Here is a 14,197-nt window from a genome sequence, read left to right on the forward strand (position 1 = left end):
CCCTGCTTCAGGATGTGGGGGCCATGTGACAAACCCAGATATTTTGTTTAGTTGATTTCCCAATGGAATACTTTTCTCTATGCCCTGAATTTGTTCCTGATGAAAATTAGAATAAAGCCTTCTACTTCATTAAAAAAAAAGATGAGACACTTTAAAGTGTTTGTAGTGATTTCTCTGCTGTGCTGCTTAAAGGGTTAACAGAGTTAACTTTATGAAAGCTTTCAGAAATTTCACTAAATGTAATAAATGAATGTCAATGAATGTACCAAAGGATAAGATTCTTGTTCAAAGAAAACCTCTACTCCATCGTTGTTTGTTCTTTTTTCCCCCTTCTTTTTTTGCTCTAACTCACAATGTCTGTCACTGTAAAAATGTCATAATATGTCTCAATTTCAAGATATTGCGTAACAATGTAAGTTTCAATTTTGTTGTGTAGCTATTAGAATGACATCATCCTACTCTTTTTTCTCTGCATAGTCTAAAATTCTTGAAGATTGAGCAACAGCTAGTGGTTGTGTACAAAATATGTTTTTACTCTGTCTTAAAAAATTAAGTTTTGTTACATTTTCTTAAACACAGAAGGTATTAGACGATTAGTAAGTATATATAGCTATGCTGATAGCTTGGAAATATTATTAATAGTATGATTAGTTGAATTAATATTTAACGAAATTAACTCTTTTTTGAAATTCAAATCTTGATACACTGAGTTCTCATCTATATTCAAAAAATTGAACTTACATCAAAAAAGCTTTTTTGAATTGAGAAATCAGTTAATTACATTGATAATCACAGTACTTTCCTTCTGGAGGAATTGCATCAAATGCTCAGTTGAAGTATGTGATGTTAAAGAAGTACAGTGAAACTTTGGTTAACAAGCAATTAGCATAACGAGCAAAAATTTTGCACTTCGTTCATTTATTTTCACAATTGAGCTGATGGTTTTTCGCTTTCGTCCACACATGTGCTGTGAAATTATGAGTAATATTCTTCTCTACAGTCTTCGGTGAGCACTCCTAACTTAAAAAATGAACACCCTTACGAACGTAACTGTTCACAATACGAAACTAGATTTACCATTTTAACCACGCATATGTGCACTTGTATTTTTTTTTAAATACTGGAGAAAACTGTGAGCTGATTGCACTATTGAACATGACTTCAGGGCTAGCTCATGAACAAGGGCCACCATTTCTGAATTCTTTTTTCTTGTATCATTGAGCAAGACCATGGGACTGGAGGTGCATGTGCCCAACATTCAACAACTAGTTGAGGAACATAATCATATCCACAGACAAACTGATACACTAGCAAGAGCTTATGCACAGGATCCCATCTGAGAAAGACGAAGAGACAAATGAGGAGTCTGTCACTTCAATGAGATTAAGAGGTGAGCAGAACGTAAGTATTTGCGTGAAAATTTATGGAAAAGAATCGCCTCAAATAAAGTTGTAGCAGTAAATAAATAAATCTGTACAACAATAGTGTGATTTCCCATTTCCAAATAACCAAAAAAAAAGGGGCAAAACCAAGTGTCATAGATAGAGTTCCTTTTTAAAGTCCCACAAAAAGAATAAGTTTATAGACGGTGAGTGAAGAGTGCAGTGCGTAAGCTGTCCTAAACGATAGTCTTCCTCTCTGTAATGTTTAGAGTAAGTTAATTTGTAAATATTATTGTATTGTAATGTTTATTTATGGGATTATTGTTTTTTTAAATATTTTATTGTATTATTTATTATATTGTTATTGTGTTGCATTATTAATGAATGACGTTTTTATCAGTCATTTTTATGTAAATGAATAATTGTGAAACACATCATCCAAGTTTCCATTATTTCCTATGAGGAAGTTTGATTTGAATAACGAGCAATTCATACAACGAGCACATTGGTGGAACGAATTAATCTCGTTAACCGAAGTTCCACTGTATTCAAATGCAATTTTTTTTAGACTTGTATTGGAAGTTCTGAGGCAGTTTTCACAAAATGAAAAAGGAAACAAACAACACCTGCATTCCTCTAATGTAAACATATTTAACAAATCATCTTCCTTCATAGATCAAGCCTTGTGTGCCAACAAGAGCGTGTGTAGCTTTTCTCTGCACCCCCTCAACCAAGTAAATGTTCTTATAGGTATGGTCTCCAAAACCTATGTTGCATATTTGTGTTTAAACCCTTAGGTGGCGCCACTGGAATTGTTGTATGAAAACATACCACGATGCGTGTTAATTACTACTAATTTCTTAGAGTCATCATCAAATTGAAATTGACAATATGCATCCTTTAGAATTTAGATCCAACTTGGAAAACTTTTGACCACCCGCCAACTGAGAAAATATATTTTCAATATTCGGAAGTGGGTACTGTTCTAACTTCATGGCAGAATTGACTGTAAGCTTGAAATCGCCACAAAGCCGTACAGCACCAATAGTTTTAAGGACGGGAACCACTGGTGTAGCCCATTCAGAAATTTCAATAGGCTCAGTAATGCCTTCACGTAACAGTCTATCTAATTCATCATCAACCTTAGCACGGATCGCTATCGGCACCATACGAGGCCTGAAAAATTTAGGACCTGCATTTGGTTTCAAAACCAAGTTCACATTCCACATAGCACCGACACCAGGAGAAAACATATGGTCAAATTTTCGCAATATTGATTGCAAATTAAGAGGTTGATTAGAAAGTTTATTTACCTCTTGTTGTTGAACAAATATGTCCATCAGATTCAAATCGTAAATCCAGTTCCGACTGGCCAAGTTGACATTTTCTTTTCTCGAAACTAACTGTGGAAGTTTCGCCGATGTATTTCCAAACGTCAAATTCACATCAATTTTTCCCAAAATTGAAATTTTGTGCATAGTATATGATCTCAAAACCACATTTGTCTGTTGCAAACGAGGGAGCATCGTTTTGAAACGCTCAAAGGTAGATTGTGAAATGAGAGCATAAGGTGCTCCCTTATCAACTTCCATTTCAAGGTCGCATTGTTCAACTCGAAGAATCTCACGCGCTTGGGGCGGAGCTTGCGGTAATCGCAAATCAGCAGCGTTAAAGTTTGACAGTTTGAATAAACTATATGTTTGATTTGAAAGTAACAACATCGAATTGTATTTTTCAGATCAACCTTTTTAACTCTCAACTTGGCATTTGATTTTTGTGACGATTGACATATTCGGGCAAGATGTCCAATTTTTGAACACGCATGACAAATAGTTTTTATATGCGGACATGAAGATGAAAAATGTTTGTTGGATCCACACCGCATACAGCAATTTTTACGAAAGGTATTTTTAGTTGAACATTTACTAGAATTAACCGGCTGTCGTTCCCGCAATTCTCGATCTCTTGATCGCACTAAGTTAACACCTTGAAAAGCAGTAGAATTTTTAATGTCACCAACATTGCACGTAGCTGAATCCATGGCGACAGCTATTCCGACGGCACGTTGTAAAGTTAGATTTGGTTCAGCGACCAACTTCAGAGTTATTTCTTCACATTCAATTCCACAAACTATCCGATCTCGTAACATAAGATCCAAGAAATTGCCAAAATTGCAATATTTCGACATGCGATGCAATTCCGCGATGAAAGTTTGTACCAATTCCCCCGGCAAACGATTTCTTCTGAAAAATTTCAGTCTCAACAGTCTCTGAAGGGGTCGGTTCAAAACGTGTCGTTAAAAGCTGAACCAACTGCTCAAAAGTTTTGTCAGTGGGTAACGCAAGAGAGAGTAAATCACATAGCCTACTGTAGGTTTCTGAGCCTACTACTGTCAAAAATATGGCTCTCTCACGAAGTGGATCCACAATTTCATTCGCAATGAAATATTGCTTCAAACACGCAACATATTGTGACCACTGTTCGACGGAAGGATTAAAAGCTTGAACGCTTCCCAATGTCATGTTCACAAAAATAATGAATTGAAAATCTTACTTCATAATTGACTGTCATCGACTGAAATAATCCTTGTCGCCAGTGTAGTGACCGGGTGGTAAGGCCAGTGCCGTCTTAACGCATGGGCCCACCCGGGCACAGCCCAGGGGCCTCACAAGCATTAGAATTAGCAGGCAAATTCTCCAAAATTTCAACTAAGGCCTCAGAAAAATCACTTGGCCCGGGGGCCCATGATGCTCTTAAGACGGCCCTGGGTAAGGCAGCACTCGACAACAGTGTATGCAGGAAAACACATCGGAGATTTAATTCATTAATGTGAACTTATTAATACAATACAACTAATCAAAGTGCAGTTAAAACGTACAGCACGCGAACACACATAAGCATCACCGCGGAAGACACAATGAAGAACAAGCAAAACAGTGTGCGAGAGAGTAAGCCCCGCAATACGGTAACACAGGATATATATACATACAAAAATTCCAGTGGCGCCACCTAAGGGGTTAAACACAAATATGCAACAACCTTACTGCATACTCCAGTCCGGGACGAACTAAGCCTCAGAAAAGCAGAAGAATGACTCCAGGAGAACATGAAAGACCTTTTTAAGAATGAAACCATTCATTGGATCAACTTTTTTTACCACTGTTTAACCAGTCAAGTGGTAATGACACATATATGGATCAAACTGTTTCCAACCCCTAAGTGGTGTTGACGAATATATGGGTCATGGAGGATCTATTCCTTCCCCCTTTACCTGTTGTATTTTGACTGACACCTTCAACTCCTCCTAATCTTCACTCATTCAAGTGACTGAAGCACTTGGTCAAAAAGTTACAATGAATTTGCCCTATAGTCCGTTTCAGGTTAACTTTGCAGTGAAGAGGAAGCTACGAGGGAACCGCATCACTCGTTGCTATGACAACGAAAGCCTCTTAACCTATGTATCGATGCGCGGCCTCGGTAAGGTATGGCTGATTCTCGCCAATCGCGCAGAAAAAAATATTTTTTACGTGTAACGTAATGCTTGTAGAAAAAATTGCAGTCAGTTAGTACTAAAAAATTAGCTAATGGAAAAAAAAATAATTGTCGATACTTTCAGAAATTAAAGTGTGGTTTTTGAAATCATTTTTTTTTTAATTGAAAAGTATCTTAGTAACTCCTATTAACCCAATTTTCACATTTGAATTTGGGAATAGCCCCAAATAATAATAAAAATGATACGGAAAAATTTAGAATTCTTTTACTCACTTTTCTTGCCGAAATTTCCGTCGCTCACGCACCCAAACGCACGGTATACGTCGATGCCACTTATTATCACTACAGTTTTAGTCATTTTTCACGAATTCCCATTCTATGGAATCCTCACTTGACGTTATAGAACTATCTGATTCTCTATTACTTATTAATTGTTGTTGCTCCATCAAGCCACCTGCAATCCAAAATTCCTCTTCTTTTTCAATAACGTGCATTATGCATTATTGCCAAAAAGAACGGAGAACGTTTTAGCGTGTCTATCTCTGGTAAAAAGAAAGATACAACTGTCACAGAAGAAAAAAATACACTGCAAGCCTAAACCATTGTGGCTCTCTCTCTCTTGCTTATTTATATTTATCTGGAGAGACACTGAAAGGGCATCTGGAGGAACAGCCTCTGCTGTGGGGGAGGAAGTTGGTGTGGGTGAAAAAAGAGACATTACTTATGTCAACACCCTCCGCTATCGGCTGTTGGAATTCAGAAACCACCCCTATCCTACGAACACGGCAAGAGATAGATATAAAATAAAGGGGGGGGGGGGTCTGGAACCGTAACCTACACCCATAAAGAGAGCCTCTCACAACGGTATCGGCGCTGTCGTGAAAGAGGGACTTTTCCTGTAATCTGTGAGTGAATATCTGAATTCGTTGGAGGTTATTTTCGGGAGGGAAAAAAAACCTGATTGAATATTCGTCTGGGTGTGTAGGCCTATAACTACATGCAAAACCGAATGAAAAATTGTATCGGAAAAAATTCAACAAAATGACGATATAATATATATATATATATATATAACTGTGCAATCAAAAAAAAAAAAAGCACGATAGTAATATTGGCGGGGAAAATTTCTTGGAAATCGCGCCAAAATGTTCTTGAGCTCGCCATGGATTTTTGATAATGGTAACCAATATTTTTCTAATTTAAAAATTTTAAACGAATATACATTGGTTCAAAACGGTATTTTTTCAGTATCTTTTTCAAAATCATAAAAAAATTTGAAATATTCTATATAAATGATCATCAGAAACCTCCGATGTATGAGAACTATATTTTGCGGCAAAGGAATACACTCTCTACCTTTCTCTCCACTGCAAAGTTAACCTGAAACAAACTATAGACCATCACAATGACTACCTTATATATAGAGCAAGGTGTGACTTTTTTTACTGGTATCTGTTAGAATGGGGTTAGGGAGGGATATAGAGGACAGAGGAAACTATCTTTCCAAAGGGGAAATGTGTTTTTCCCCCACTTATATATATATTCACTATTTACGAAAAGCAAAGCTGCACGTCAAAATTCTTCTGAAATTTTTATTTTATTTTAAATTCAGTGAAATCTCGATGTGACAATACTCTGCGGACCACAAAAAAATGTCTTTGTAGAGGGATTATCGTTATATCGAGAGGCAGCAGTTATACTATATTAGGCTATAGGCATTGCTAAATAAGTCTTGAAAAAAATTGTTGTAGAGGTATTTATCATTGTATTGAATATCATTGTAGCGAGATTTCACTGTGTATAAACACGTAAATTAACGTATACAATCAACCAAAACCCAAAAAAAAAGTTTATTGGCTGGAAGATAAAATTAAATTTTTTTTTCAGAATTTCATTTTTTAGGAATTTATTCCAAGTTATGTGTATATAGATTTAACTTGTGACTTGAATAATATTTCAACTATTTGTTAGTTTCACACAACGGTTATATATTTTTTTTTACATATTTTAATCACGACATTTTTTTAATATATTGTGAAACCTCGCTACAACGACACTCGATAATACGATAAATCCACCTACAATGATGTTTTTTTCAAGTCTTGTTTGGAAATGTCAATACTGTAATGTTGAACAGCTACGTCTCGATATAACGATTATCCCTCTACAACGATATTTATTATTTTAATATATTATATATATTACTACTGAAGTCCGAAATTAGCCAGTTTACCCAGCTCCTGTATATTGATTCCTATGATTCGGGGTCATCTCTACGTTGATGTATTCTTTTGTGATAATTATAACTATTTAGTTATGATTAGCTGCGGCAACTTTAATGATTAGCAGAATCGGTATATCGATATCTTTAAATATTGATATTCAGGAGTACCGATATCACATACACAGGGATCGATGTATAGGGGCCGAAAAAATCTCGAAATTTGGATATTTGCCGCGTCAACTGGGCCGGCCGGAAACTAGCCGAAACACATTGACATACACGAAGCCCCCCTCCCCCCGCTTCCTTGAGCCAAGGTTATAGAGTTATTGTACAGGAAAAAACATAACCCCCCCCCCCTCCGAAGGAAAAAATCTGAAACCCCCCTCGAGAAAATTCTGCGTGTGCTTATGCAAACATATATATTGATCAAAATTTCTGGGTAATCTTATTATAAAATCATGAAAAGAAAAGCTTCTCAGCTAACATACATATGTGATTTTTCAGAAAATTCCCAAATCAGGTGGTGAAAAATACACCCTAAAAGTTTCTTATTTTTTTCTTTTGAAAAAAAAATTAAAAAATTACACTCAACTGAGAAGTCAGTTGCAAAGTATCAGAAATACTTATTTTTCCCATTTGAAAGCAATAACAGTTCATGTCAAATGTACCCCACCACAGAAACTAAATAAAAAAATGAATAATAGCTCGTATGGTCTACCTCAAAACCAAGATTTGCTTTATTTTAAAACGTATAATATTGTCTTTTCGAAACATTGTGCTGCATGTTAAATTAAACATGTAGCACAATGTTTAACGTGATAGATAATATATAATATAAAATATATAGATTTAACTATATATATGAAATTTATATTGACGTCTGTCATAGAGCAAAATTTAGAAGGAATTGAGATTTTCAAGTTGTATAACGCCGTAAAACTATATAGACTGAATATCGTTCGAAAAAAAACTTCATATAAAGTAATCAAAATCCTGTAGAAAAATGCTGAAACAGTTAAATCTATACATATGAAATTTATTTCTGTTTGTGTATGTTCTCTATACAAATATAGAAATTTTTATCTATCGTCGCCAAATTTTTTGGGGTATACACCAAATGGGACCCGACTTGAACTACTTTGAAAGTTCATCAGAGCTGGGCAAATGCCTGAAACGGGCAAAAAAACTGTCGGGCAACAATGATTACTGGGCTTCAACAATCACTTTTGGAATGTTTACTTTGGTTACTGTGGTTCTCAAACAATGCGTTTCAGACAAGCATATGCCTTTGTAATGGTTTGCCACTTTTTTAATCCTCCCAGATATCCCGGGCAGCACCGGGTATTATAGATAGTCCATAATAAGAAAGAAATTAAATTTCAGGCAATTTAGACACTGGATACTTGAACAGAAAATAAACAAAAAACATTGCCATGTAATCCTAATACCCCGTTACAATGTTGCTTTGTGGAGCCAATAAACGATTCTTTTAATCAATGAAGTAAATGAGTGAGAAAAGTACAGTGTATATATATATATATAGTGAAACCTCAAATATAACAATACTCTGTGGAACAAGGAAAAATATTGCTGTAGAGGGTTTATCGCTATATCGAGAAGCAGCAGTTTAACATTAGAGTGTAGGCATTTCCAAACAATACTTGAAAAAAGATCGTTATAGAGGGATTTATTGTTGTATCGAGTGCCGTATTAACGAGGTTTCACTGAAATAAAAAAAATGAACTTTTCGTAATGTGTTCCGTGAGCAGGACAGGGAGAAAAAAAATAGCCAATACTGTAACAAAAAAAAAGGTACTGATGTTGAGTGTGCATTAGTAAAGAATAGAGAATCACTAGATGGGCGTAGACAACCTGTCACTCTGACGGACACCTTCAAACCGCGCCTCCTCTGTTGTCCTGCATATTATATGGGGAGATAGCACTACTTAGAGATAAGAAGCTTCGCCATTCCAGAAGTGAGAGTTGGAAACTTCCACCACTCAATCGGTTAAGAGTGTTCAGAAAACTTAAGCCGTTCATCAATGAGAATTCCCAAATCGGTGACCCTAGTTGTATTCGGAATAATAATACTATTCAACCCATAAGTGAAATGGAGGTTGTTCAAACCGAAATGAGCAGCCATGCACTTATCGGCACTAAAGATCCATTCATTAGCCCATGCTGCAATAATATTTCGATTTTTGTCCGCGGAATATCTCCCATTTGGATTGCCAACTACCCCTGTTAGGTTCATGTCATCTGCAAATTGCTAACAATCCCGTCGATATCCTGACTGGGTTTATTGATGAAAAGTGAAAAAGGTATGAGCCTAAGGGCACTTTTTTAAGGGATTCCACTCTATCTGCACCTGTCCAATCAGAAAATTTCCTGTTCATCACAGCCCATAGTGACCTATCTTTCAACTACAATTCTATCCAATTCAACAAGTTTGTCCCAGTCCGAATCTCATCTCAGAGTTTCAAGGAACTGAGTAATTTGTTAACCCTTTGCACTCGAGAGGTGACTCTCGCTCACCACATGATTTAATGCCGCAACTCGAGAGGTGACTCTTTCTCACCACATGATTTAATGCCGCAACTCGAGAGGTGACTCTCGCTCACCACTTTGTTTGGTGCGGAAATTCGATGCGCGGTGATAACTACACTGAAGAGCCAAAAAAAACTGGTACACCTGCCTAATATTGTATAGAACCCCCGCGAACCCGCAGAAGTGCCGCATCACGGCGTGGCATGGACTCGACTAATGTCTGAAGTAGTGCTGGAGGTAATTGACACCATGAATCCTTAGGAGTAAGAGGGGGTGGAGATCTCTTCTGAACAGCACGTTGCAAGAAGGCATCCCAGATATGTTCAATAATGTTCATGTCTGGGGATTTTGGTGGCCAGCGGAAGTGTCTAAAGTCAGAAGAGTGTTCCTGAAGCCACTTTGTAGCAATTCTGGGCGTGTGTGGTGTCGCATTGTCCTGCTGAAATTGTCCAAGTCTGTCGGAATGCACAATGGACATGAATGGGTGCAGGTGATCAGACAGGATGCTTACGTACCTGTCACCTGTCAGACTCGTATCTAGACGTATCAGGGGTCCCATATCACACCAGCTGCACACGCCCCATACCATCACAGAGCCTCCTCCCGAAAAGCCGGGCATGCATCTCGGCAATTGTTACATGAAATATCATATAAAGCAAAATTACAAAGACTAATGTTTAAGAAATTATCTTCGTAAAGATGTAAAGATACATTAAATATTAAAATATAAAAGTTTTATGTGTCCGCGCGGAAACGGCCTCGAGTGCAAAGGGTTAATACCTATAATACCATCCATGTGTATGAGAAACCCCCCCCCCCATTTTTTTGGACCCAATTTTTGGCAAAAAAGTGTTCTTTATTTTCGTTAAAATACTAATTTTTTGAAAGTTGCTGGATGGTTAGAAATTTCTCACGAATTGTTAAGATTATTTTTCGTTATTTGAAGGCATAATAATTTTTCATGCATGTTGTCAAGTTTTGTGATACTTGGTTCAAAACTCTGCATGTTATATGCAAAAAACATGTGAAGAAAATAAGTATTTTTAAAAGCAACATTTATCTATGTGAATATACATATAATTTTTATATGTATATATGCATACAAACATTGCACCTAAGTTTAATATTTTGAAAAAGCCACAAATCATTTCCAGCTTCTTATGATACAGGATTGATAAAAAATGTTTTTTATTCTATTTTTTGTTTTTCCCCTAAAGATAGTTGTGAATGAATCTTCACTGAGAAGTGTGAGCTAAAGCATTTTGTTTGCATGCCCAAAATTACGGAATAATTCAAGTACTTCTCTAGAAGTTTGAAAAAATGTTTAAGATCCAAAGTGTCTAGTGACTTTTGGTTATATCGAGCAGGGTTCTCAAAATATTTGCCCTGTTGTGCCACCAACCTTTGGGGCGCAGCGGAGCTGTGAACCTGGCAAAGGTTTTTTCTAAAATATTCTTTGTTAAACAGCTCTGGGGAGCCGGTGGAGTTCGCGGATAAGCATTGAATAAAGAGAAAGGGGTCCACGGGTGAAAAAAGTTTGAGAACCCCTGATAAAGAGTATTAATTGCTCGGTTCTAATTCCCCATTAATGAGAGTAGTCAGGAACCCAAGTGATAGGGAGATGCTTCAGACAAACTTGAATATGATTGCAGCATGAGCTAATGAATGGAGCATGACCTTTAGTGTCTATAAGTGTATGGTCGCTCATTTTGGTTTGAACAACCGACGTTTCACTTACCAGTTAAACATTATCACTATTCAGGATGCAACTAGGATCACAAATTTGGGAATTCTCATTGATGAGCCACTTAGGTGTTGTGAACATTGCTCAGTGGTGGTCAAAAAAGTGAATAGAATGCTTGGTTTCATTCTTTAAAAAGTCTCTTCACTTCTAAAGTCATTCTTCTGCTTTTCTGAGACTTAGTTCGTCCTGGACTGGAGTACGCTGTAAGGTTTTGGAGAACTTACTTACCTAGAAAGAGACTTAATTTTTTGAATATGCCAGCATTGGATGAACGCAGGTGTCTGGGAGAAATGATTGAAGTGTTCAAAATTTTCAATGAGATGGATAGGATTGACTTTTGTTATTAATATACCATCAATCAACTGCTCGATATGGGGACACCAGTATCATTTAGAAAGGGACAATTCCAGGTTGTGGGGTCACAGTGAGTTTTTCTCCAGTAGGGTTGTTAATAAATAAAATAGCTTATTTTTCCAGGGGTTGTGAATTCCAACACAATTTGCACATTTAAAAAGAAGTTGATAAACATGGTGGGATAAATCGAGAAGCTATCCATACTTAGATAAGACAACCATAATCTTTTTTTTTCGGCAGTATATTATATACTATTAATTATTAGTTTTTTCATAAATATATGCTTTTATATTGAGGTACTGTATTTTTTATGTTTACTTTTATATTGGGGTGCTGGTTATATTTGGCATCTATATTTTTTATGGGCATCTTTTTTCAGCCACCTCGTTGGGCATTTTCCCTGTTGTGGTCTTTGTGTTTGTATAATCTCTCGAAGATTTTTCTTTGTCTCTTTGCTAGGTCACCTACTCATGCTGGTGGTTTGTTTGCCATCAACAGAAACTATTTCTTAGAGCTTGGAGCATATGATCCTGGATTACTTGTTTGGGGAGGAGAAAACTTTGAACTTTCATTTAAAGTAAGATTTTTCAAATTTGTCACTTGTGCATGTGGGTTCAAAGCACTCAATTACTCAACTGTTCAATTTTTTTCAAAAGCACCATCAAATGAATGTCTACCTTTCTATAATTTTAGAAATTGAAAGAAAAATGATTTGTTATATAAGCAATATAAGTGAAATAACACTTATTTGGTCGAACTGTAAATAAATATGAGATGAACACACAAGCGAGACACAAACATGTTACTTCAGTACACTTGGAATAAACTCTGTGATTAATTTCACTGAAGCATATACAGAGTGTTCTGTTAATTGAGTTAATTAATTAATTAATTCAAGTTTCTGACAAACTTGGAGGGTTGTTAGTAGGTATCTAGAGGAACAAAAATTTCAATGGAACATAATGTCGCAAACCATATTGAGAGGGTGAAAATCACAAAAAACGCATTCAGGCTTTGAGTCCTGAGGAGATGAAAGGTAGAAGTCAGTTGATCACTGAATGTGTTCATGGGTTTGCTCACCATATCTGACGTAAGCAGCATCACAAAACGCATGAGCTGGGGAAGGATCATGCACTGCAGACGATGTAGATTAGTAGTTGCAGTAGTAAGCACATGTAGCAGTTAGTTGACTGTTTCAATGAGTATCATGATGGCTGACTACACGAACGAGGAATACGCTGATATGCATCTGATTTACAGTCAAGCAGAGGGCAATTGGTGCTTAGTGCCGTAGATGTACCAACAGCAATAGCAGAGGATCTCATAGCGTAGACTGTCGTCGCTGTGACAAACATCAAAAGCATACCTGGTATCTTCAAGTGAGTCCAGGAATCATTTTTACGTCGTTGTAGATTGTGCAATGACAACATCGGCCGCCACTTCCAACAACTCTTATAGTAATTAATGAAATAAATCTTTTTGTAGTTATTGTACTTTTTGTTGTTCAAGCATGACGTCAAAACCTGCATGCATTTTCGTGATTTTCACCCTCTCAACATAGTTTGCGACACCACGTTCCATTGCAATTTTTATTCCTGAAGATGTTGTCTACTGACAACCCTCTGAGTTTGTCGGTTCATTAACAGAACACCTTGTATATACCGAACATAATCATTTTGTTTATTTTAAGCGCAAGGGTTATAAATTGTCATTTTATGATTTCTCATCTTATTTGATATATGTTGAAAGTTTCCATGACATTTCTATAAACCTCCCAATTCCCAGGAACCTCGGTAGGAGTATTTGATAAATCATCCATACTGAACAGAATGACAACCATACTTTTATGGGTAGTGTATTCCCTGGTTTATGCCGGGGGGGGGGGTCAGATTTTTTTTTACACTGCACTCCAACTCTGGTCATATCGTCACACAATAATTTACAACTGATGAAGTTGAGTCTCTGGAGAAAGTCATGTTTATAATTTTGTCCTTACCTTGAGCATGGTGGGGACTTCTGGCAAAGACATATTGAGAAGGCTCCATGTATTATGATCGCCTCAGGTTTGATGGGGAATGAACTTTTCCAATTGTTGGGATCAAACATGTGGATCTGATGGGAATTTAAATGAAAGTAAATGACCATCTTACCAATGTTCCACTCATACAGGCTGTCTGGGTTCTCCCCTTCCCCCATACTAAGCTTTTAGTGTTTTTGGAAGTAAAAAACAGTAAAAACCATTCAAAAGATTTAGACATTTCCTGTGAAAATCCTGCATAATATCTGTATCTATCTATATATAATGACATGTCCAGACTAATTCATCATCGCTGAGCTGAAACTGCTGAAGTTATGAATAGGAAATTTGGTCAGTAGTGTTTCATTTCTTGAAATAAAAACGCATTAAGAAAGGGTTTTTCAAAATTTGACCCCTAAGGGGGATCAACAGAGAAA

At 36.6% G+C, this 14,197-nt stretch overlaps 1 protein-coding gene across 5 annotated transcripts in view; it reads left to right on the plus strand.

Annotated features, from left to right (window-relative positions):
* Pgant7 (N-acetylgalactosaminyltransferase 7) overlaps positions 1-14,197 on the plus strand; it is a 213,278-nt gene that overhangs the window by 114,954 nt on the left and 84,127 nt on the right. For all 5 annotated transcript variants that reach the window (XM_089252484.1, XM_089252486.1, XM_089252485.1 and 2 more), the window contains one exon: positions 12,203-12,320. In XM_089252484.1, coding sequence (XP_089108610.1) covers positions 12,203-12,320 — 118 coding nt within the window. The remainder of the gene's footprint in view (positions 1-12,202; positions 12,321-14,197) is intronic.

This window comes from Pholcus phalangioides, unplaced genomic scaffold (genome assembly GCF_987345545.1).
Source record: "Pholcus phalangioides strain wild (caught in Gottingen) unplaced genomic scaffold, Ppha-v1.0 ptg000029l_1, whole genome shotgun sequence".
NCBI classification, from domain to species: Eukaryota; Metazoa; Arthropoda; class Arachnida; order Araneae; family Pholcidae; genus Pholcus; species Pholcus phalangioides.